We start from the raw sequence: 26,297 nt of genomic DNA, 5'->3' as shown, positions 1-26,297 counted from the left end.
AGACTTGAAGAACACTGACTTGCTCCCACCTCTGGCTAGTATTATGTCAAAGCATGCACAGGCCATCATTTCCTTTTGGAGTAGTAAATGAAAATAAAAATGATGTTTTTCTGCCATTGTCAAACACAAGCAAGTGTGTTTTTAAAGTAAATGTTGTATTGATGCTGTGAAACTGTTTAGATCCACAGCGAAACGTAATTGAATCAAGATTAATTAAGGCTTTAATTAATTTAATTACTATTTTTTTTCAATCGCTTTCCTTTCTTGCCAAGGTCTTTGTATTCACGTTTCTTCTGCATGCTGACTAATTTAAAATTTCATGCCTCTGTTCCGCATGCTTTGTCTTATGTCATGCCTTCTCCTGCAGGTGTTTCTTGCTTAAAGACCACAGCATAAACACCTCCGCTGCATATTAAATGTGTGGGATTGAGGTTTTTCCGTACATCTGTAGGATCACTTTAAAGATAAATGGAACATTGTAAGCCTGTAGACATGTGTACTGTTTGCACAAGGTAGTGGTATATAGCAGCCTGTTATCGATTCCCTTTGTTCATTAGGCCATCTCTTTTGCAGGCACTAGTGCACTCTCATACAGCCGCCTCGGGCTGACAAAATTTCCAAAACACACAATCGCATTCCTCTGCTGCATGCAGATGAAGTTGCCACACACAACCAAAAAGTATCCCCATGTCCGACCTGTGTGCTTTTTATTTCCCCGAGGACTTGCCCGCCCTCACTACGCATGGTGGGTGGTCAGGTGTTGGTAACTGCTGCCAAGTTGACTCACTTGCCTGTGAGGCACCATGGAGCACATGTGACCTCCATGTACTAGATAGGCTTTCTCCAGCAGGAAGTCAGTGCACTGATACTTAGGTGCAACATGATGTGTCTGACCTTTGTGTGGGGGAGAAGATAGTGGAAAAACTCACATTGGAGTGGCTTCTTTTCCTCCCTCAGTACGTGCATGTGTTTACATTCACTCGTTAAGTACACTTGCAGAATTTAATGAGATCCAATACAAGAAATCTACCTTTACTAATATGATAATGCTCAGTAACATGAGGGATACATGCAAAGCCGCAGTTTTAGTGGCATCACATTAACATCACATGACATTTCAAGATGGGGCAAAATTGGAATGTCTTCAATTTTGATGAAGTTGTGGCATTTTCTCACAGATTTACCGCAAAGGTCAGTTAACAGCCAGTTTCGCTGGAGCTGACATTATTTTTGGAACCTGAGCTGTTATCTTGTATACAAATTGACAGTTAAACCCTAAAGTATTTATATTATAGAGAATTTCTACTTTGTGAATGGGTGTTTTATTTGAGCACATAATACAGTATATTGTGCGATATCATGCTACAGTGGAACCTTGGTTAATTTGTTCCTGACGGTCCAGCTCTAACCAAAGCAGATGCTAACCAACCTTTTCTGTTCCAGAAAGCCAAAAATTGTATAAATAGAACTAAATAAATGTTATAAATACATTTATTATATGGTCATATTAAAGTCATGGTTTGACAAGAATAGATTATCTCTGAATTTAAGTAAAACTAAAATAATGCTATTTGGTAATAGTAGAAAGGACACGTACGACCAAATACAAATTAATGGAACGGATATTGAAAAAGTGGAAGAATATAAATTCCTTGGGGTTATAATAGATGAAAAAATGAGTTGGAAATCTCATATTAAAAATATACAACAAAAGGTGGTGAGAAATATCTCTATATTGAATAAAGCAAAATATGTTCTTGATCAAAAATCACTCCACACTCTGTACTGTTCCTTAGTATTACCATATCTAACGTATTGTGTGGAGATATGGGGAAATAACTACAAAAGTAATCTTCACTCACTCACTGTACTGCAAAAAAGATCTGTGAGGATAATTCATAATGCCAAGTATAGAGAACATACAAACCCTTTATTTTTAAAATCACAGATATTAAAATTCGCAGATTTAGTACACTTTCAAACCGCTAGAATAATGTATAAAGTTAATAATAACTCGTTACCCAAAAATCTAATCAAGTATTTCTCAATCAGAGAGGAGAAATATGATCTTAGAGGAAAATTAAACCTAAAACATTTATATGCGAGAACAACGCTGAAAACCCATAGCATTTCCGTGTGTGGAATTAAATTATGGAACGGATTGAGTAAAGAACTCAAACAATGTACAGAGATGAGCAAATTCAAAAAACAATACAAGCAGTTGATGTTTGCCAAATACAAGGCAGAAGAGTCCTGATTGTTCTGTCAGGTTTGTTATTTTATTTTATTTATTTATTTTTTTATTTTCTATTTTATTTTATTTTATTTTATTTTTTATTTATTTAATTAAATTTTATTTGTTATTTATTTATTTCTATTTATTTATTTATTTTTTTTTTATATAATTTTCTTTGTTGTGTTTAAAAAAAAAAAAAAAAAAAAGCTTTGTTCTTATTTATTTATTTATTTATTTAGTATTGTCATCATATTATCATTATTATGAATGTTCTCTCTTTTTTTGGGGGGACGGTTATCTCACCGTTATCTATTATGTGTTATCCTGACTATCACTGAAAACATGACATGGAATCCAGGAAGTGAACTACATGTACTGTACTAGATGTAGAATGGATGGGGGGTAGGATTAAATAAGCTTTGCTTCTTCCTACTCCTTTTGGACATGTGGAACTGTCAAAAAATGATTCACGAGATGTATTCCATTGTAACCTTCATGTTCAAATAAACTAAACCAAACCAAACCATGTTATAAAAAAACACAAACATTTTGATCACGTCTTCAGTGAAGGTAAACATAAATTCAAACGCTCATTTATCCCTTTCATTTGTCATTTGTATGCATTTAGAATTGTTTTATGCAAGTCAGCTGGGATAGGCTCCAGCATGCCCCCGTGACCCTAATGAGGAGAAGCTGCATAGAAAATGGATGGATGGATGTTAAATTATACAAATACTGTATATATACAAATATGTTTTGTGTTAACATGACATCATAGACGGGGTACGTAGCTGACTGCACCCACTAAATTTAGAGGAAAAAACAGATATGTTCTTATAGAAGCCGCACATGTCGACGTCATAAAATGGCATGGTGGCGCGCATGAGACCGTGAGGACCAGGCAGCTCTTTATTTGACAGGAGCCGATCACAAGATATGAAAAAATTCATGACGTTCTTGCCAACCCATTGAAAATTGCAGGAGGTCGTAACTCAATATCACAGTTTGACTCACGGTTTGATCTAACAAACAACTCATCACACAGCAACTAACACTCAAAAGACACCTAGGGAATATACATTACAAGTACCAATATGAGTTTAATATAACAAACAGCAGCTATTTCTACCCATAATGCATTACTGCCAGAAGAGCAGTTCATTGGAGGACAAGCAGCATACAAAATGTTGGCTGGTGCTGCAATGCTGCTTCTGTCCAACGGAGGGAGCAAGAGGACCCGGAGCCCAGAGGGAGGCTGATGTCATTGCAGTGCCCCAATGAATGCATGGCTCAAACGCAATAGATTATAGAAACATTTTAAGAGTTTTTTTAATTTTAAACTTGTATTGGTACATGTTTTTATATTTGTACACCTTTTGAGTGCTTAGTTGCTGTATTATGAATTTAGTGTTAATAAAATGTTCATAGTAAGATGACACTGTGAGTCAGACTTATGTTGTTGTACTGTTATACTGTATATAAAGACCTCTTGTGATTTGCAATGGATTGACAAGCTCGTTGAGAGTGCATTGATAGCTCGTGATTGGCTCCTGCCAAAGAAAGCACTACCGTTTCCTCACTGACTCGCGAGCAGAACAGTATTTAAACAATTAGTAGTAGTTCTGAAGTAAAGGAGATGTCTCGAGATTGGAATGTAGCTAAATTAGCCGCACCGCTGCGTAAATCGCAGGGATGAAAGTTTAAGAAAAAAGTAGTGGCTTATAATTTCTGGTATGTTTAAAGGCAGAATGAACTGATTTTTAGCTCCTACTCGAGTCAGAAAAGTTGATGTTCTCTAAAAGTTACCATCATCAAAAGAAGTCATTTTTTTCCATGAAAATAATCAATAAAATGTAACAACTGATTGAAAATGGTATTTAGAAATTCAGCCAAACTAAAAGGTAGGATTTCTGTTGTGGCTCTGCAAGGGGGAACCTAATCAAGTCTATGGTGATGTTATCATATCAGATGGCTTCATGAAGCTGCAGGGTGGCGTCACTTCTTTCCTGGTGATGTCATTGAACATGCATAACAGGATATGACATGTTTAGACAGCAAATAATCATGCATGCACGCCATATGAACAAACACATGGGATCAAAGCAAACAAATCCCGTCCCGACTGCTGGCTAGAATGATTTCTATACTTGATGCTCATTGTCACTGACTGTTATTGTGTTGTGTTTGCAGAATTTCTACAAGGACATCAACCGCGAGGCAATGTATATCAGGTATTTACATACTTACATATCGTGTGTTTCAGAAGTGTGTGCATATGCGTGTGTGTGTGTGGCTCCATAATCTCACAAGGGATTATACGTGTCCTGCTGAATTAATGTCACAATCCACTGGATCAGCACTTGGTATGACTGGCTGAGGCGAGTGCAGACAGAAAGAAGAACCTGATGGGTGGGAAGTGGAAGAGTGGATGATAGCACAAGAGGGGATTATAGCATTTGTCAGTTCTCATTGTACATTTCTGCTGATGGTTCATACTCTAGGCACAATTAGCGGTGTGTATTTGTGAATGTGAGCCCGACACTGTGGTGGATCAGCCTATTCCATCTGCATAGACTGCTTTCTAGTAAAAATAAAGTTTGTATTAACCAACCAAAACAGAACTTAACTGAGATTAATTGAATTCTATCAGTCTGGAAAAGGTTATAAAGCCATTTCTAATGGATGGCAAATCAGTGTTGCAAGTCTCAAGGAAATCTCCAGTCTTACATCTCAAGTCTCGAGTTAAGTCTCAAAGATGTGCAAGTCCAAGTCAAATCTCAAGTCAAGACAAGACAGGTTGAGTGAAGTCTGAAGTCATAGGCTTGACATTTTCGAGTCCTTACAAGTCATAAGCACTGGTTAGTATTACATTTGACAAATATTGTTTTATTTTTTAACAAGACCAATGTGACAAGACATAGTCACAGAAAGGTGGAGTGCTGACATAGCATTCAGGATTTAGTCAGTGCACAGAAATGTAATCCGCACCCTCGCTGTTTGTTCTTAAACCTGATTGGACGTTAATAGATGCCTTCAGTGATGAAGATTCTGTGGAAAAAATCCTGTAAATTCCATAACTGCGATCACGTTAGTTGAATACTTTGAATAGGGACACATTTTACTCAACACATTCACACATGCAAGTCATCAGCCTGAAGTCCGAGTCAGGTCCCGAGTCATTGATGTCAAAGTCCAAGTCGAGCTGCAAGTATTTGGTGATATTGTCAAGTCAAGTACAAAGTCATCAAAATTGTGATGTGAGTCTAGAGTGACTCGAGTCCACACCTTTGGTTGATACTATATAACAGATTCAGTGTATTCTCAAGAAAATGTATGGGATAAAACAAGAAGGGAAGAACGTTTAATAAGGGAGCTATAGTGGAAGAAAGGAAGCTTTTAATCTTTTTTTTTATGGGTGGCCCCAAGGTCATCCATACAGCGGGAGGAATTTCATTTAAACGCAGCCAGAAGCCATTGTTTGTCATCAGTGCCTCTGCCAGAAAGTCCAGCCTGAGGCGGTGAGTGAGTGTGCTCTCTAATCAGAGGGAGACGGAAAACGATAAAAGCAGTCCTGATAGACTTGTAATGAATGCATCAAGCTGTGCAACAGTGTCACCTAGTGGAACCATACCTTATGCACGTATTGACTTATGCAGATACGGTATACTTGTGTGTGTGTGTGTGTGTGTGTGTGTTCAGGTACCTTTACAAGTTGCGAGACCTTCACCTGGAGGGTGAAAACTACACGGAGGCGGCGTACACACTGCTGCTGCATTCACGCCTGCTCAAGGTATAGGACACAAAGTAGAATTGAGTCAGTGACATTTATAGCTGGTCTTGCTCTATAATCACCTGTCTGCCTGCCTTGAGTGAGACCGTTTTATAGGAGAAGATAAACGCTCGCTACATAGCCGGACGCGGCCTCTGAATGATAAAACGCCGGGGTTAGTTTATGGCAGACGCGACATTGACCACTAAGGCTGCATGGACTATGGTGATTGATGCAGTGCATGCACACGCACACAGACACACATGCATGACCTCTTGTGCTGCGTTGGGGGACACTACATGGCAGATGGGCAGAGGTATGCACTTCACTGAGAATTTAGTGGGATTTGGTATAAGAACAAATGCACTGTTTGTAAAAATTCAGTTTATCCCTGAAGGGAAATCTGTTTTGACTTTTTGACATTACCACACAGCATATAAAGAGCAAATTCACACCAGTGCAGGCAGCTGAAAGTAGTTTTGCCTAACCTTAGCCTTGTAACCACACTTGTCTTTGTGTTTTTAGTACAAACGTGTTGCAGCAGATACAATACATACAGCTACACAAAAACATTTTTACAAATAAATATGGAATTATATTAGAAACAAACGCATTGACTAGTGGTGTCGCGAGACACCCAACTCACAAGCACGAGATCGGGTCCACGAGAAAAGTACAATGACAAAATATGACTGGACAAGCAAACTTTATTTAACCGTGTCACAAAACAATGTAGGTGCCTTTTGAAATGTTTATTGTCCCACAAATTGACGCTACACATTGTCACCAATTTATGAGAACAAATAAACCACTGTTATGATAATATATAATAACAATAAATCATTATATATCATAATAATGCAATATTCCCTTTAATCCTATGGAATGCTGGTTTTTCAACAGAGCAGCATTTCTTTTGTGATGACTTTCTGTGGACGCACACAATTTTGCGCTGTTCTGTTTGTATTTGCAACCAAACATCTCAGTGAGTGTTGACTGTCGTGACCAAGGCTCTACATCTCGATGTGCAGTTTTTTTCCCCCCATATAGAACAACTGTGTCGGGTGGATATGTTTGAGGTGGGCAAAGTTCATTTTGTCGCCTCTCATGTTGCTACTACTTTAGAATACATTTCACATACTGTTTTGTAATATTCTAGTATTCCCACACAGGGCTGTGGCATTTGGTTTGCAAGCATCTTTTCCCCTCCTAACTTCTACTATGGTACCTCGCATTCCTCCTCACGAACATTTTTGGCCCCCCAAAAAATGGATAATTCTGTAAAAATTGCTCGTGCAGCGGTTCGCATCGCTGACTTTGGTGCAGCTATTCACTACACTGTTCACAATCACCCTGTGTCAGCTGGATAGAAAATGTATGGCTTCATGGATGAAACATTTGTTTTCATCATACATAGTGTCCTTCCCGCTCTAGTGTGTGTGTCTTTTCCCCTCCAGTGGTCAGATGACATGTGTAGCCCCCAGTTTGAGCTCCACGGCTCTCAAACGCAGCGGCAGCTCAAAGAAACGCTCTCTGACACCATCATTGACTACTTTGACATGGGCAAGGTCAGTATTGTCTTCTATCTCATCTGCTTGATCTGTTTAATTGAAATGAAGATGTATTCATCCAATGTATTTTACTAAAAGGTAGTATATAACACTAGTGATGAAGTCACTTTTTCATGTGATGATGACACACGGGGCAGCATGGCTCAGGTAGAGTGGTCGTCTCCCAACCTGAAGGTTGCGGGTTTGATCCTCGTGTCGAAGTATCCTTGGGCAAGATACTGAACCCCCAGTTGCTCCTGACGCTGCATCATCAGTAGGTAAATGTGCTAGCAGTGTCAAGGCGCTTTGAGTACCTTGGAGGTGGAAGTGAAAGACCATTTCCCTTTGTCTATCCTAATGTTGTCTCAAGTAGTGATACATTGCCGTCACTTATTCCAAAGATTTTCATAAAAATAATGACCTTAAGCACAGCTGGTGGCTGATTCTTAACAGATGGTGTACCAAAGGACGCTTGTGTTCTTTCCATGTGTTTGTGTGTTTAGATGTGGGAGGAGGCCATCACTCTGTGCAAGGAACTTGCTGATCAGTACGAGAACGAGATCTTCGATTATGAGCTGCTCGGCAGGAGACTGGTAATGTGTGGCTAGTGCCGACCTCTGCATCTTTTTGCAGCAAATGCCACATCAACAAATGACCGAGCAGACCGTTTATAATTGCAAAGAGTAGTGAGGATTTTCACTATCAATTTAAATTCAAAGAAACGCTCCAATATTGCTGTGTCTCATACACGGGGTGTTCTCTTCGAGTTTAGTCTGGCGAAGAGCTTTGCTGTTAACGTTAGCTGTGGCTGCTGTGATTTGCACTGATGTGGTAGGCTAATAACGCTTGACAATGCGTAACAACTGATTTTATAAAAAAGCAAGTCGCATTCAGAAACGGTAATGTTAGAATGTTAGAGATTTAAAAAATTTGATTTATACAATAAAAAAAAAAACGGTAATTATGACTGAAATTAGTTAATTGCAATTAATGCTTAAATTTGACACCACTAATTACAACATTACGTATGTGTTCATTGCCAGTGTTAAGCCACAGCATTCCTATTTCCTCTCCTTCACTGGTTGGACCCCGCTTTTTTTGCAACATTGGAAAAATCCCTCATTACAACGCCTGCAGTTGCTCTCTCAGCTAATGTGGAATTTATATGGTTGTAGAAATGACCTTGAATGGTGTGCACTTTATTTTTTTAAGCATCCATCACCATCTAAGTCCTCGCTTTCTGCTGAGTGCAGCTTTGTGAGCAGATAAAAATAAATTTAAAAAATGCTACAACTGCACATGAAACGAATGCAGCCTTGATTTCCCTCTCGCTCTCTTGTCGTAGAAGAAACAAGCAAAGTTTTATGAGAACATTATGAAGATCCTGAGGCCCAAGCCGGACTACTTTGCAGTGGGCTACTATGGACAAGGCTACCCGCCATTCCTCAGGGTTTGTGTTCAAGTTTGGTGGTAACACATGCTTGTACTTTAAGAAAAATGTAAGTATTAATGCACCGGGTGGATGGTCTGCACAGAATGAACATAAAGAAGCTGAATAATGTAGAAAACGGCTCCAGAGAGTGTGTTTAACTTTTTATAGCTCACATTTTCAATAGATTTGTTCTTCTGCTGAGCTAAATAATAAGCGTTTTAGGGGTTTTAGGGGAGCAAGGTTTGTGATTGTCTGAGTTTGATCCTTCCACAACTATTATTTCTTTTCAACAGAACAAGGTGTTCATCCACCGAGGTAAAGAGTATGAGCGCAGAGAGGACTTCCAGAACCAGCTAATGAGCCAGTTCCCCAGCGCCGTGCGCCTCAATACCACCACCATGCCGGGGGACGACATCCGGAACTCTCCCCTGCAGTGTATCCTCTTTTGTCAAGGAGACACATTTCATTCAAGAGGAGACTGATGGCAGCTGCAGCAAAGTGGAGACTATGGAGTATTATACTGCAGTGTCCAGCACTAATGCACAACAATAGTTTACTGTAGCTAAGCTTTTGGTTGAATTACAAATTGTACAACCTTTATGCTGCTTTGAAGATTTCACTTTATTCTTCCTCTGCTCTACCGCTAAGAATATGCATGATTTAAACCAGGGGTGTCCAAACTTTGCAAGCGCCACTTTGGTATTTTGTAACAGCACTGAGAAGTTATATATATTTTGAGAAAAAAACTGCATTTAATTTTTGACATATAGGTGAAAAAGCCGAGTATTGGTATGAACTTTAGTCTTTGCATTCTTTTCCCCCATTTTTGCTGTTGCTTTGTAAATTTACTTCTTGTAATATTGTGACTTTATTCCAATAATATTATTTTTCCCAACCTATTTTTTCATTTTTCTTTTTTCTATTTTTTTTCTTTTTAACATTTCAACTTAATTGCACCAACATGTTATTTTTCCACATAATATTACAACATTATTCTCATAAAATTACGACTTGTTCTTTTTAAATTACAACTTTTTCTCTTAATTTGACTTTATTCTAAACTACTGCTGATTTTCCACTTTTGCTGTTCTTATGGGTTTTTTGGTTTTCTTGTTAAATTCTGTTTTTAGAATCTTCTGTGGGCCAATAAAAAAAAACTTCAGCGGGCCGCAAATGGGCCCCTGGGTGTGCACTATGGACACTGCTGATTTAAACAAACTTCACACACTTGAGCTGATAGCGACTACCAGTTTGCACCAGCCATGAGACTATTTGCCATCATGCTGTGCAATGTTGAGTTTCCTTAGTGATGTGAAACAGATATCCAGTGTTTCACTGTGCAGCCTGTCTTGGAGATTCCTCCTCGCCTGAAGAACAAACCCGTCCCGGACCAGATCATCAAGTCAGTGCTGTTTGAAGAAGGGAATGTGTGCGATGAGCCAACACTGGCAAAGAAGACATTTTAATGATGCTGACCTTTGTTTGACACAATCTAGCTTCTACAAGTCCAACTACGTGCAGCGTTTTCACTATTCCAGACCCGTGAGGAAAGGACCCGTGGACCCAAACAATGAGTTTTCCGTGAGTGGATTTTTACTGACATGCTGTCGTCCATCACCACATCACGCTTCAAATTTTGCGGCTTCAGTCTATCACGTTTTTCAAAAATATAGTTTTTAATAAAAGCTCTCAATTTACCGGTCGATCTACGTTCCTACCCTCACGTATGGTCATGAGCTTCAGGTAGTGACCGAAAGGACAAGATCGCGGGTACAAGCGGCCAAAATGCGTTTTCTCCGTGGGGTGGCTGGGCTCCCTTAGAGATAACGTCAGAAGCACTGCCATCCGGGAGAAACTCGCTGCTCCTTCACTCCTTCGAGCCAGATGAGGTGGCTCGGGCACCTGGTCAGGATGCCTGCTGGACGTCTCCCTGCGGAGGTGTTCAGGGCACATCCGACCGGTAAGAGGCCTCGGCGGAAGACCCAAGACATGTTGGAGAGACTGTCTCTCAACGTGCTAGTCCCCTAATAGAAGAGCAACACATAAGAGCAGGAACCTTATTTAAATTGCTTATTTACTCTTATTATATCTACTATATCGGGTCATAGGAGTGTAAAGGTGACTATCGGGGTTTTATTTCACATCTAGAGGGCTCTAATAATAATAAAAAAAAAAACAGGTTGTCTATGCTCTAACTATGAAAAGATTCCACTTATAAAGCATCCTACTTTGTGGAAATGCACGTTTACAAGGGATTACTGTATAGCAGGGGTTCTCAAATGGTCTCACCCTGACACCCACATTTCCCATTAGTCATTAAATTGTGACCATTTTTTATTTGTATTCTTACTCTTGTTTTTTCACAAACCAAGAAAATGCATGTTTTTTCAATATGTCTGTGTCATTAAATTAATTACATATCCAAAGTAACTTTTAGAGGAATTTATTAAGGCATTTTATCAAGGAAATGAGGGGGAACATGGTAACTGCATGCATGGAAATAATGCATAAATGAAAATTAAATGTCCAAAAAGCACTAAATAAGATGAGAAAGATCAGATATATCTTTAATAAATATACCAAGGAGGAAGATGACTCAAATATTGCTCCATTTAACTTAAATTAAAAAAAAAAAAAAAAAAGTCATCGGTTGTATTTTTTACTTGCTGTCTGCAACCCACCCGGAATGGATCCACGACCCACTTGTGGGTACCGACCCGCCAGTTGAGAATCCCTGCTGTACAGGAAACGTTAGGTACACCTGATGATGACTGTTAGGAAATCCAACGCTGCAGCTGGATAAGATTACATTCATTCTCTAAGAAAAAGGCAGAAAAGGACGTACCGTCTTACACTGGGGGTCAAGAGATTTTAACATGCAAACAAACAAATGGCGCCAAACAAACTTCTCCCCAAGTTAGCCACAGCTTTTTTTCCCGTCACTCACACACACCAGTGACCAGATGAAAGTATTAAAGGAGGACGCCTTCCTCCCCCCTCGCATAACCAGATCTTTCATTGCAAATGGCATATTACAATGCAAAGGCGAAACACCGCAGACATACCGAGCTAGCAAGCTTGTTGCGGCGTTGAGCACGTCATCTGTCGTGAACTATAGTCACTATTGGTAGAAAAAAACGGTACCCACATGAACAGACTTCCCTACTTATGAGCAAACGTATGAACATTTCATCTGTGCAATATTAGATATGTCACACTGACCTTGCACACAAACAACAACCGATGTTCTCTTTAAGTCTATGTGGATCGAGCGTACAACCTTCACCACCGTCTACAAATTGCCAGGAATCCTGCGCTGGTTCGAGGCTACGGACATGAAACATGTAAGTCGAAGGTTGATCTGTTGCAGGGGTGTCCAAACCTGGGCCACATACTGAAAAAATGAAAGGATGCAAATGAACCCCGGGCCGTACTTTGGACACCTCTGTTTTCATGTGTATCTACTTCATCCTATTGAATGGCGTCTTTTAAATGATGTCTTCCATCCCGTCATCATCCCATCTCCAGACGACCTTGTCCCCATTGGAGAATGCTATTGAAACCATGGAGTCCACCAATGAGAAGATTCTCGCTATGATCAACCAGTATCAGGCAGACTGGAGCCTTCCCATCAACCCTCTCTCTATGCTGCTCAATGGCATCGTGGACCCGGCAGTCATGGGGGGCTTTGCCAAGTACGAGAAGGTACAGCATCATGGACCAGGTCTTTTACCTTTGCACAACTGAAGATTGAAAGCCTTAAAGAGAAACCAGTTTCCTTTCTTTTAGGCTTTCTTTACAGAAGAGTACACACAACAGCACACAGAGGACAAAGAGAAACTGCTGCGTCTTAAAGACCTCATTGCCTGGCAGGTAGCCATATTTATGTTACAGCTGTTGTTTGCCCATTTTCTTTGATCGTTTTTGTCCCTGAGAATGGTCTTTGTCAGTATTCCATTCACACACAATGTGACGCTTTCATGCCGGATACACGTGAACGTGTGTTTTTACAGATCCCGTTACTTGGCGGAGGCATAGCTCTCCATGGGAAGAGAGTGACCGACGACCTGCGTCCCTTTCACGAGCGCATGGAGGAATGTTTCAAAGAGCTGAAAAACAAAGTGGAAAAGGAGTATGGAGTGAGAGAGCTGGTAAGACGTACAAAAACCTCCGTAGAGACAAACTGGCCGGAACAGGAGGTTGTCACTATGTGTAGTATCTGGTTAGCTGGGGCTCTAACCACATTCAGAGTAGATTTGTCTTCACCAACTCAGTGGAGCACTTGTACTGTATATGGGAGCATGTTTCCCTCACTGAAAGAAAAAAAATATCCCAATGGTAAGTCATAAGTCAGCGAGTGGGGAACCAACTGTCCCGAATCAGTGAAAATGACTCGATGAAAGGCACTACGTCAAGAAGTAAAAGCATAGCACCATCTGGTGGAATAATGCCTTCTATGCTCTAAATGCAGAGGATGCATAAAAATGGCAAGACTTCCCTGCAAAGACTTAAACTCAATCAACTCATGTTTAAATACCTGAAGTCTTTCCTGAACATTTGTGACTAGCATGGTAATGTTGCGTTACTGCGTTAGACTCTTTTTGACTTGCCAAAACACTTGAAACAAGTATAATTGCATTTTGGCAACTCATTCTTTTGGCAGATTATTTTGCTCATTTGAAGTTATATCTCACATTTTAGTACATATTACTTAAAGGTCCTATATTACACTAAACTACAGTGGTTAGGGTCATAAACTCATTCAATCCCAGCCATTTTTCAAAAGACAACCCCTTCAGTACCGGCCATTTTAGACCATTTTTTACTGTTTTTTTTTCAAGGCACACAGAATATTGAGTTCTATGGCTATATAAACATGGAAGCTACCCAAAGAAAGATTAGACTCCCGTCTTTCGTCAGAAAGAGTTTATTTCACCTTTGTCCGTTCTTTAGTAATCAGCAGTGAAACATAGGTAAGTTTCAGGAAAATATCAGTTCCCGACTAAAAAAGGGAGAAAACCAGCTTTTAGTGAAAAGATACATTTCAAGCAGAAATTTCACATTGACACAATTTTTTTGCTTTTGTGACAGCTCAAATATCTAAACATCGATATCAACATAAACAACAGAAAAAAGGGATGTTTTGCATCAAATAAGAATTTCTTTACAAATGTAACACCATGAACTATTTACAATTTTCACATTTGGGTGTGTGTGTGTGTGTGTGTGTGTGTGTGTGTGTGTGTGTGTATGTATGTGCGCATGCATTAAAACTTCCTACAATGCGTAACCTACACGCTCCACTCCTCCACGCTCTCTCACTTCCTCCTTCCTGACGTGGTGGGCGTATACAAAGGGCGGGGTCATGTATTTAGGGGTGGGTCAGAGACCTCCGGTATTCCTGTTAGTAGTTCATCATTAAAATGCCCATTTTGCATAATAGGGGACCTTTAAAGTACCTGTTGGTAAGAAAACACATCCCATGAGTTTTTAATGTATTGTTATTTAATCCTGCTTACATTTTATGCGGTGTTGATAAGAATTTTCACTGCCTCATGTGGGTAATAATGTGGGTAGAATGTACTGTACAACCATCAGGTTTTTTTGCTTTGCAATCAGTTTATCATCCTCTCTCCAGTTGGACCTGGATGACAGGAAGTCTACGCGCCCTTGCTCCATGCTGCGATCCGTTCGTCAGTCCGTAATCTCCATTTCTTCACTCCAAGGATCTGAATGTGGAACTCCAACAAAGCTCTCTGTTGACAGGTATAGTGGACGTTGACGGCTGTAGTGGACAAGGTCAAATCTCTCTTTGTTTACTTCGTCTTCCTCTTCGTAGGGATTTCCCTCCCGATCCGCCTTTCAGCAGCACGCTGCCACGCTCCAGCGGCAGCATCAGCACCCTGGAGGAGGACGTTGTGACCGTGGGCGACTCCGAGGTGAAACTGAGGAAGAGCAAGAAGAAGAGAAAGAGGAGTAGCATGATCTTCATCACAGAGGAGCGAGAGCAGACAAACACGCTGGACTGCAAACGAGTAAGCTTTAGTTATCATGGCTGTTGGAGCGTCTGTGGAAGTGTGGGCCTTTCTTTTTTTGCAAGATGATGTCTGTCGCCCCCTAGCTGTCAAAGAAGCAGGAGTTCCGCAGTGAAACCAACTTGTCGGATCCTAATAATGGAAACGTGTCGTTGAGCAGCGCCAACTCCAGGTCCCTGCCTGCCATTACAGGTGATACATAAGTCTACACCAGGGGTGTCCAAACTTTTTCCACGGAGGGCGGCATAGAGAATGAAGAATGAAAGGATGCAACTTTGCGACTGATATTTTGGATATATTTTATATTTTCCTTCATATTACTTTTATTCTCTGAAAATTACGTTAGATTACAACTTTTTTCTCTTAATATTTTGACTTTATTCTTGTAAAAGTACTACTAATTTTTGCTGCTTTTTTTGTTTGTTAGAGTTCTCATTACATTTTAGAATTTTTAAAATGTGCTTTGGGCTGCAAATGGCCCCCGGTCCGCACTTTGGACACCCATGGTTTACCACAAATAATAATACAGGGCGTCCATGAATTCTCTTTACAATTTGTAACAATTGGTATTACACAAGCAAACGAACAGACACATCTATGGAAATAATGAGGAGTAGATGTTGAAGGGGTTTTTGCCAGACAGGCATGACGGTGGATGTCTGCCACACTTAATCCTGAATCTGTGTATCCGTTTTTGTGACGATAAACCCACAATGCACATTGTGTCTTTTCTTGGGAGTAGCCTTTTCTTCGTGAACAGAACATACCGCTACTTCATCAACAGGGTGCCTGAAATACACAAACGCAAAGTCATTAAAACTTTGTTGCCACCGTAGAACTACTCTGATTAACATGCCTCACCAGTTGCTTTTGTCATACGTTTTGAAATTGCAAAGATACTTTGTGGACACCCTAATTATTATATTATGAATAATATAAGTGTAATATTGACTGCTGCGTGTAACCAAATGTTGCATCCTGATAGGTTTGTCTCTAACGGTGGCGTGTGCAGGAGAGGAGGTGGACACGCCCCGAGCCAGGAGAGACAGCAAGTCCATGTCCCTCTGCGTGACCTCTGACCGCACTGCAGACAGACGCTCCAAAGGCGTCATCGGCCTCCTCTTTAAATCCAAGGTAGAAAACGTAGTGTATACGTATGAGGGGTTAGCATAACATAAGCGTAAGCATGTTTGGTTACATGATTCACATTATACAAGATGACAATCAGTGAGGAAAAATATGAATACTAAATAAATAAATAAATAAATGCCATATATCAGGGGTGTACTGAAAAATGAAAGGATGCAACTTTGCTACTTTGATATTTTGTAAAGCAATATGCTGAGATACAGTGTATACAGTGGATATCTCAACATTTCAACTTTATTGTTGTAAAATTGCTGCTGATTTTTTTCGGGTTTGCTGCTGTGGTTTTCTTGTTATTATATTCTTAGAATGTACCGTGGGCCACTAATAGCAGCACATTGGACACCCCTGCGGTATAATGCACTTTAATATTTCAAATATGTATTTAAATTGAGTGTCTATAGTTACTTATTAATATCAATTTCCAAAATATGTTTTTTAAAAATGACAATGTGGACGTATTCGTTTTTTGGGTTTTTTGCCATAACATTAGGCAGACCTGCGCCAATGATAGCCTGTACAAAGTATATAAAAACATAAAACATGTTATAAAGTAGTGTCGAACAACTGAAATTGCTAAGTTGTTTCATGTATTTTGCTACGTACTGCACATATATTAGAAACAGCTCTCAATATGTTGCAGTACAGTGGTACATACTGGACAGTGGGTATTCTCTTTTGCTTTCTTTCTGCAGAGTTCCAAGTGCGAGGATGTGATGAGCAGTGATGCAGGCAAAGACAACGGCAATCATTTCTGACATCCATTTTTCTTTTTATTTCTACTTTCATCACCCAAAAGTCTGCCTTTAACACTCTCACTATGGCTGCCGTTCTCTTCACCGCTGTTGCCTTAAATAATTCAAAGGAGCTGTCAGTCAAATGACCTTTACTTGCCTGTGGAGCTAAATGCCACCTTGGAGCTCTTCTGTCAATTTGGCTGAAAAGCACTGCGCTCTCATCTGTCATTCCAAAACAAAAACATTACATCGGACAGCTCTCAGCATTGTTTTGCAAATAATGACTCGACACACCAGAAAGGTTTGCCACGTCTCTTTTAAATATTCAACTGCAGATGGGACACAATTTAGTGTTTTTTGTACAGCGAAATCATTAAAAAGACAGATTTCAATTTGATTTCAAGGGGTTAAAAAAGAACATGTTAAAATGGAGCTGCATTGCAATACGACAATAAAGAGACAGAGAGATTGTTGCAAATGACTCGTAGAAATGTAATAACAGTGCAGTGCTCATACCCTAATATGCGTTTAAATTGCTTTTGTGATTTGTTAATGTCAAATATCTCCTTTTATTCCAAGATTGATTTTATTATTTTTAATTATTTTCTCAGCATGTGAAGTGATGAAACTAACAGATGATTAAAAACTATTTTTGCACCGAACAGGTTCAAACTGAGAGGTGGTTCTAATATTTAGGCACATAAGGTGATGGAATTATTGCAAACAGCTACCAGTATAATGCGATGCGCTTCTGCACCACTGTTAACCCCAACTATAATGGTAAACACACCGCGTCCATACAAAAATATGATTGTGTCTTTAATAGCCAATACTTTGCTACAGCTCTTGTGTGGTATGTCATTATTGTGTGCAAATGTACATAATGCATCGGACATGAAAGTACACAAAATTGTAACTGATGTCAGTTTCAAGCACATTCATGCTGTGAATCCTCATGCTCAGATATACACTCATCAGTCATCATGAGCTTAATTACAGGCGGCTAATGAAGGTGCCTACAAGAAGCAATCATAATAAAAAGGGAGCTGCAACTGATTTACAGCCACTTCTTATTGCCTTATGCATATTTCTTGGGCTTGAGTTGGACCGCAGTGCAAGGAAGCTAAGAAAATATTAATGACGGCGTGTAGTAGTGGTCATTATCCACCAGAGGGCAGTAACGCACTGATTCATGTAAGGGCTTATAACAGGCTTGTGTGTCTAATACTATAATTTATGATTTTAAGTCTAACTATTTATTGGCAGTATTCGTTTTTAGCTCAACCATTACGGTGATTTTTTTGTTTTTTATATTTTTACTACTTAATGGGGTTGCCATATCACCAGTAATTCCCTTTCCAGCCGACAGAGGTCAGTGTTGAAATGTGTTTAAGTAGCTGGAGGCAGCTCAGGTGTTGCTCTGTGGCCACAAGTCCATTTATCACGGCTGATAACATGCTAGTAATCAGAATTTTTTTTCACTCTCCACCTGCGTCCACCTCCTTACTCCCATCCATTCTCCTCCCTGTTTCCAGCCATTTCCTCTCCTCCCGACACGCCAGCTTCTTTCTCTCTCCAGCTTTTGACAGGGCGCGCACACACAGCTCATATGAAGAGCAGCAAGTGGAACACAGCTTGGTAATCCTTAATTTGACAGCTCATCACGGCAAGGCTGCTCATGTTGGCTTCCTTGTTTTGACCTCAGCAGCAGTGTTGTACTTTAGGGAGGGCAACCCTCTCTCACTGTCTTAAGTGCTGTCAAAGAGACTCTACGACTGCCAAAGGGCTCGCTTTGTTCACGCCATTGTTCTATGGAACAAACGCACCAAGGTGCTGAAATCAATCCACAGAGTGAACTGTTTATTTTCATTTATTGTACGATGAATTAATTTTGTCGTACCAGGCCGGGTGGCCACGAGACATTTTTTTTTTCTGAACGAGAAATGTTCAATTTTTAATCTCACGACATCTTTTGACTCCCCTTGTGACACCCCTATTACAGTGTGAAAGATGACAATATTGACAAAATATTGCATTATTATGATCTGTTATATGTTGACAATCATATCGGTTAGTGTCAGTTTGTGGGACAAACATTTCAAAATGTACCTGCATTGTTTTGTGACTCAGTTACATTTTTGGGTCTTTTGTATTGAGTTGTGGACTACACACGCTAACCCACACAGAAAGCTTTCTAGATCTGTGTTTCCTGCCTCCCGCCCAAACGTATGTATAATTTACTCCGCCCCCGGCCCTCCTCCAGGTACGCCTCCCGCCGAGCCCACTCCGCTGTGTTTGGTCACACTCCCAAGTGCTCCTGAGGACTTCAACAACACTTCAACAACACTTTGTCCGATTACTTACACCAAATAAGCACAGTTAGGACACTGATAAATTGTTACTTACAGGTTGCTCTTCAGCAGCTTAACTCTTCAACACGACCAAGTCGCGTCAGAGAGGCGTCACTTCAGCAACAGTTTGGCGCATAGTCCACCTTCGCACTGGCCCATGTTCACAAAACAGTCCCGTGTGAAATGCCGTTGACAGATGAGCATATTTTTCTCTTGCTGGCCGGGAATCAGCAACTCCAACCACTTCTGCCTGATGCTCGCCTCTTTAGGCGCACCCCATCAAACATTTCCTGGGAGCCATGGGCACTACACGGTGAACAGAGCAGAGCGAAGCAGAGCAGGCCTACAGTGTTTGCCTGGGCATGCCCATATAAGGACGTCCAGGTTGCATTGACGTCAGTGGGGCTCTGTGTTTAAAAAAAAAAAAAAAAAAAAAAAAAACCTCTGTAAAACACAGTGTTCAGAGCCGTCCAAAACTGCTGTCAGGTCTCACTTCCAAATGCGCAAAGCTCATTATCTGGCGCGTTGGCATCGTTTAACAGAGGAATACAACACTGATATGTCAGAAAAGAGGAAAAGCATAGTAGGTCCCCTTTAAATAAAACAATTTGTTTGTCCGGTCATATTTTTTCATTGGATTTTTTCATGAAATGAATGTTAAGATACATTCAAGCAAGCAGATGCATATTATCCTAGCTTCACATATTGCTCCCTGTTTGCTAAGTAGCTTTTTACCCAGTTCAGTACTCTTATCTCACGAGTTGGGTGTCTTGTGACACCCCTAGAATGTCAGCGAAAAAAGCATGCAGAAATGACAAAGAGAACAAGCGTCGGATGTGTCTCTTTAAATGGGACTCGCGCTATAATGGTATATTTCAGAAGCTTTTCATGAAATCTAAGCTGGCAAATACAGCAGACGACAAAAAAATGTGTATTCAACCCTGCAGATAGCATTTGGGTTCGGAATATGCGCGTTACGTCACATAATTTGTCAGGAAAGCTGCCAAATCACGTCCATACTTTATGGAAATGGCTTCCCAGGTCAAAAACATTGCTTTTTTTATGTCATGCTTCCAGCATCAGTGACTAATATAATAAAGGTTACAGTATATTCCTTTGCTGCTCGACAGTTAATGACTGTGCTGCATTGATCTCCATGATCTTATTATTGGCATCACAACTCCTCCTTTGTTGTTTTATGGGCTGTCTTTTCAGACTGTTTTCCAAGAAAAATGACTTGTCTCATATTTAGGCCAATGCAGTGTATCCGCCACATGATTGCTGAGGCATCCGAGCTGAAAGGTCAATTGTGGTACCTTGGCAAAGGTCCACGGTGACATTACTCTGCAGCATCCTCCTGGATGCCATTTTCAAACCATCATTAGACTTTTGGGGATCATTTCCCTATTCAAAAATCAAGGGTTCAGGCAAATACTGAAGGATTATTGTTCTGTGTTGAAAGGTCAAGCCCATATTTACAGCTCGATTGGCTGCATAGGGTCAAAGGTTAAATTGCTGGGCACTGACAAAGCATTGGCTGTTTGTTATGATGTACAGCGTTCCCTCGTTTATCGCAGGGTTAAGTTTCCAAAATAGCCCGCAATAAGTGAAATCCGCGAAGTAGCCAGCTTTATTCGTTTACCGTTCTTATGTATGTTCCAAGGCTGTTACCCCTCACAATACACTTTATACGCTTTTCTCAGACAGGCATGAACAATTTCTCACATTTTAAGCACTCTCAAAGTTTGCCGATATGGACTAAAACTCATATCAATATATATCCTGATATTTATTTAGACCAGGGGTCACCAACACAGTGCCCGCGGGCACCAGGTAGCCCCCCATGACCACATGAGGCGCCCGCAGGCCTGCTTTTCATTCAGGTTTTCAGTTAATAATGTGAGAACACTAGAATGAAATGTATTCTGAAACATAAAATGTGAGTTGTGGATACCAGCATTTTGTGAATGTTTTGGTAAAACAAGCATATTTGATTTGTTTGGGTTGAAATAAGGTATGAAAATCATTCAACAAAAATGATAGCTCGTGGCCATTTTCATTTTCTAAAAGTAGCTCTCGCAAGAAAAACAACGTTGGTGACCCCTGATTTAGACAAAGTCAAAGCCAAATATGCGTGCAAAGTTGTTTTATTAATTAATTAATGTAAAAAATCTTACAGAAAAATAGCCGCTGAAATAAAATAGTCCATTGTCTTTTTGGAATAAATAGAAAGTGAAATATAATCTTCAACCTTAATCAGGCTGCACTCATGACGGTAAACATGGTTTAGACTCTTCTCCGCTGTCGGCGCTTCACTCCCGCTCTGCAGCCTCTCCTCCCTGTCTGGTACAACACCCTCTACTGGTAGCAGTAGTAAATACAGTAACCGATATACCGCTCTAAAACACCACGACGACACACAACACGATGCGCAAAACAGCGAAGCCACAAAAGGTGAACCACAATGTAGCGAGGGAACACTACTTTTATCATCGCATGACAGGGTGGCTGTTTCTTCCTGAATTGACCATCTTCTGTGTGATGGTCATATGTCAGTTGGTCCAATGTGCCGAGCCTCACACGCTTCCCGAGTGTCTGTGTGCGTGTGCATGTGCTCTGTGGCACCAAATTAGCAATCAGATATCTGCTGGGCCTAACGTCAGTGTGCTTGTACCCGATACACAAAGACTACTGCACAGAAGAGGAAATGGAGAGCGGCTGCAAGACGAGGCTACGGTATTATCTAACAAATAATAGACGCAGACTGCTAATTTACATTTCAACTTATTTGAACCCATCTTCATCCGTCCCTCATTGGCGTCGCGGGGGTATGCTTGAGCCTATCCCAGCTGACACCCTGGACTGGTCGCCAGGCAGTCCAGGGCACATCCAGTATAGACAAACAATCATTCACGTTCACATTCATACCTATGGACAACGTAGAGTGTCCAGTTTACCTAACGTGCAACCGGAGTACCTGCAGAAAAGCCACACATGCACGTGGAGAACATGCAAACTCCACACAGAGATGCCCAAGCAGAGGTTCGAACCCAGGTCTTCCTGATCTCCTGACTGTGTGGCCAACCTGCTAACCGCTCGGACACCGTGCGGCCCCCAACTTCAATGTTATAAAAATATCTCTAAAAATATACAAAGTATGCAGTGTTCCCTCACTACATCGCCGTTCACCTTTCTCAGATTCACTGTTTCACTGATTTTTTTAAAGTGCAATTTTGCAATTTTTTTTTAACAGCGTATGAACACGCATTGTGTTCTGCGACCTTGTGGCGTTTTAGAGCAATCTATCGGTGCACTGTTGTATGTGTCTGTTATTGTATTTATTACTGTTACAAGTAGAGGGTGTTGTATGCTCATGTTGAACAGGTGTGTGGCTCCACCTCATCTCAGTGTGTTTACGTGCCTGTACGTCATATTAGAAACCCACAGTAGACAATAGCCGGCTAAATAAAGAGCAACAACAGTCCCTATTGGCTAAGGGAGTGAAGTGCAGCGTTGTCCTGTTGAAAAAGCCAGTCATTACCACACAGACGAGGCCTCAAGTCATGAGGGATGCCATCTGCAACATATCGCACATCCAGATAGCCAGCTGCTGTTTGACGCCCCTGCACAACCTGAAACACCATTGTTCCGTTGAAGGATCATGATGGCGCCCCCTCCACTGTGCCGTGTGGAAATCATCTCAGGTGGGATCTCCTTGTCATGCCAGTAACGTTGGACGCCATCAGGACCGTCAAGGTTGCTTTTTTTATTCGTTAGGGAATAAAACTTTCTTCCACCTTTCAATGGCCGATGTTTGGGGTTCCCCTACAAATTTCAAATGGGGAATTTTATGGTGTTGACGGAGACGAGGCCTTTGAAGACTTTGAAGACTTTTTCTTCTTAAAAGCCTTCTCTTGCAGATGCCGTCTGAGGGTGACTGGCCTTAATATGAGAGGCGAGTCGTCCCGTGTCTTGACGGACAGCCAATGGGATCCTCTGGCTCAGGCCCGTTGACATTTTTTTGGGTCTACCACTTGACTTTTTTGCTCCATTACCCTCAAGATCTTTGAAGAAGTTTCCAATGACTGACTTACTGCATCCAACCTCAGCAGGCCTTTTTTGCTTATGCAGCTCAACAATTCCACCGGGTTCAAAGAGAGAAAGCTTTTTTGCCTTTGCCATCAAGAGATCATGACAGCATGAATATCTGACAGAAAATGACATTGAATCCACTTTTTTGCCGAGATTTTGACCTTTAAAGGTGGAGGTCTTAAACTTTAGATCAGCTGATGAACAGCCTGTTTCACTTTCATGCTTGCTTGCAATAAATTGCTTAATCAAAATTATTTTTAGATTTTTATTTTTGGAGAAAGGAATGTGAGTATGAATGGTTGTTTGTCTATATGTGCCCTGCGGTTGGCTGGCGACCAGTCCAGGGTGTGCCCGCCTGTTGCCCGAAGTCAGCTGGGATAGGCTCCAGCATGCCCCCGCGACCCTAATGAGGATGAAGCGGTATAGAAAATGGATGGATGGATGGAGAAAGGAATGATTTTGTTCATGTAACTTTTTTGTCAAAATGTGAAAAATAGTGCAAATGTTTTGCCACATTCTTGCATCATATCCACTTTTACAACACGTATTCACCAAACAGGAACGCACTTTAACGTGTAAAATGTGGGCGGGGTGTGAATATTGCGATGAAGGTGACGAATCACTGCATGTATGAGAAGAATACATAGAACTTCCACACAAAGAAAAATAAAATTTGGGTTTCCAAAGCCGGGCCAAGGATCAGAAACACTTCCTTTGATCACATTTTTAACAGAACGTGTGGATGCTGTCATGTGACCTGTTGAAATAACTAATCACATATAGTTTGTTTATGTGGAAAAGTTGCAATGACCCATTGAAGAAATAAGTCTTTGAGAAATCAAGCAGCGTATTTCTCTGTCGCCCACTGATTAGTCAGTTGTCACAAGGGGCTGGTTGCCACGGTAACTGCCCTCCGTCCCCCTCCATTGGGGGTTTGCTTCATGTTGCTTTCCAGTGTTGCAGTACACTTGCTCTGCTACAGTCTACTTTTTTTTCTCCAAAGGCCAAGTCCTCAGAAACTTCTGGTGCACACGTGTGTGCAAGTGTGTGTGTGCGTGTGTATGTTGCTAGCAGCGTGTTATCAGTCACGCAGGGTGGTCACAGTATCCCCCCGGTGATGGACTGTGATGTTGCATCAGCTCACAAAAAGTAATGTCAGTACTGAGCTGGAAAGAGACTTCACACGCTCCTCTTCTTCCTTATTATTATTTCACTATAATTATTATTATAATATTATTATAATTATTATTTCATTGTTGTTTTGGATATCCAATGGACAATTTATTGTAAATTATTTTCTGCAACAATACCTCTTGCGTTTATCAGTTGTTTTTTTTGTTTTTTTCAAGAAAGTTTGTCCTAATATTTGAAAATCAGGACCCCACAAGTTATAAATGTATTAATATTATTAACGTGGCACATTACATCACTTTTTTTCTTGTTTTTTAGTTAATTATCGTAAATTCCGGTGTATAGGCCACTACTTAAACTTTGAAGCCTGCGGCTTATACAATGGTGCTGCTAATTTAGTGACGTGTCCTTTATTTCAGAACTACTACTAATTCTTTAAATACTGTGCCACTCGCGAGTCAGTGAGGAAACGATAGCTTTTTCTTTGGCAGGAGCCAATCACAAGCTATCAGTGCACTAACAACACGCTTGTCAACCCATTGGAGGTCAGTGGAGGTCAGTAGATTTGCCAGTATAAAAACAAACCATAACCGTCTGACTCACGGGTTCATCTATCAAAGAACACTTTACGAGCAGCATTAAATTCATCACAAAGCAGCTTCATACTCAAAAGGTAGATATGCAAATATATAAACATGTCCCAATATGACTTTAAAATAAAAAAAAAAAACATTTACAAGTTTTCCCATAAGGCATTGCGTCTGAGCAATGCATTCATTGGGACGCTGCAATGACGTCAGATTCCTTCTTTTTGCTTTGGGCTACGGGTCCTCCGGGTCCCTCTGGTGGACAGAAGCAGCATTGCAGCGCCATTTTCTATGCTTTCTATGCTCTCCTCCAATAAAATGGTTTTCTCAACCGAAATGCATTACGGGAACACTTTTTTTTTTCCCCATATAAAACTCGTATTGACACGTTTCTATATTTCTGAGGTAAAATGTTTGAGTGTTAGTTGCTGTGTGATGAATTTAATGTTGTTTGTAAGACGAGATCATGATTCAGACTGTTATACTGAGTAATGACCTCCTGCGATTTCCAGTGGGTTGACAAGCTTGTCGTGAGTTTTTTCATAGCTCGTGATTGGTTCCTGTCAAAGTGCTGACTGGTCCTCAAGGACTCGTGCGTGCCACTTTATGAAGTGGACACGTGGCTTATATAAGTACAAATCAGTTTTTTTCTCTAAATTTAGTGGGTTTGGCTTACATACTGGAATTTACGGTGTTTTTGTGTTTATTTTTTATTAATCATTTTCTCACTGTCTTACGATGGCCGGAGTTTACTGTACTGCAGCACAATGTGAGGCGTTACTAATATTTTGGTGACCTTACGTAGGTGCATGAAAGGGAGAAACTAGTTGTATGCAGTTTCATGCCTCTTGACAGTGTCTGTCAAGAGTGACAATTTCATTCTTGACAAACTTCCTGCGTTGGACATATTTCAGAATGAGATGAAACAAACAAGTAATCGGTTGCATTTGTTCACTTGCACACTTTTTTTCCCCACGTTTAGCTTTTCCCTGCCAATCGCATGAATGCTTTTGTCTTAGTTTTTACACCGGGTGCCCTTCCTGACGCAACCCTGGCCAATAATCAAACCGCTGTTCTGTGCTATGAAAGGCAGAAGCGTGCACCATGACACCAGCAGGGATCACATCTGCAGCCACACTGTGCAGCCACGTATGAGAGATGGATTTTTGTGAAAAGTGAGACACGCTGCTGGTGCAATAGATAGACACAGTCCATATCACAGCCTTGGTTC

General features: G+C 40.7%; 1 protein-coding gene across 6 annotated transcripts in view; it reads left to right on the top strand.

Annotated features, from left to right (window-relative positions):
* LOC129189599 (dedicator of cytokinesis protein 2-like) overlaps positions 1-20,924 on the top strand; it is a 180,266-nt gene extending 159,342 nt beyond the window's left edge. For all 6 annotated transcript variants that reach the window (XM_054791433.1, XM_054791432.1, XM_054791431.1 and 3 more), the window contains 17 exons: positions 4,427-4,467; positions 5,936-6,026; positions 7,463-7,573; positions 8,059-8,148; positions 8,901-9,005; positions 9,281-9,422; positions 10,308-10,389; positions 10,484-10,568; positions 12,245-12,331; positions 12,516-12,692; positions 12,777-12,860; positions 13,001-13,138; positions 14,626-14,753; positions 14,827-15,022; positions 15,109-15,214; positions 16,008-16,156; positions 16,864-20,924. In XM_054791433.1, the coding sequence (XP_054647408.1) occupies positions 4,427-4,467; positions 5,936-6,026; positions 7,463-7,573; positions 8,059-8,148; positions 8,901-9,005; positions 9,281-9,422; positions 10,308-10,389; positions 10,484-10,568; positions 12,245-12,331; positions 12,516-12,692; positions 12,777-12,860; positions 13,001-13,138; positions 14,626-14,753; positions 14,827-15,022; positions 15,109-15,214; positions 16,008-16,156; positions 16,864-16,926 (1,875 nt within the window). In that variant the 3' untranslated portion in view covers positions 16,927-20,924. The remainder of the gene's footprint in view (positions 1-4,426; positions 4,468-5,935; positions 6,027-7,462; positions 7,574-8,058; positions 8,149-8,900; positions 9,006-9,280; positions 9,423-10,307; positions 10,390-10,483; positions 10,569-12,244; positions 12,332-12,515; positions 12,693-12,776; positions 12,861-13,000; positions 13,139-14,625; positions 14,754-14,826; positions 15,023-15,108; positions 15,215-16,007; positions 16,157-16,863) is intronic.
* The last annotated feature ends 5,373 nt before the right edge of the window (positions 20,925-26,297 follow it).

The sequence above is a fragment of the Dunckerocampus dactyliophorus genome, chromosome 11, assembly GCF_027744805.1.
Source record: "Dunckerocampus dactyliophorus isolate RoL2022-P2 chromosome 11, RoL_Ddac_1.1, whole genome shotgun sequence".
NCBI classification, from domain to species: domain Eukaryota; kingdom Metazoa; phylum Chordata; class Actinopteri; order Syngnathiformes; family Syngnathidae; genus Dunckerocampus; species Dunckerocampus dactyliophorus.
This window is presented reverse-complemented; position numbering and strand designations above follow the sequence as displayed.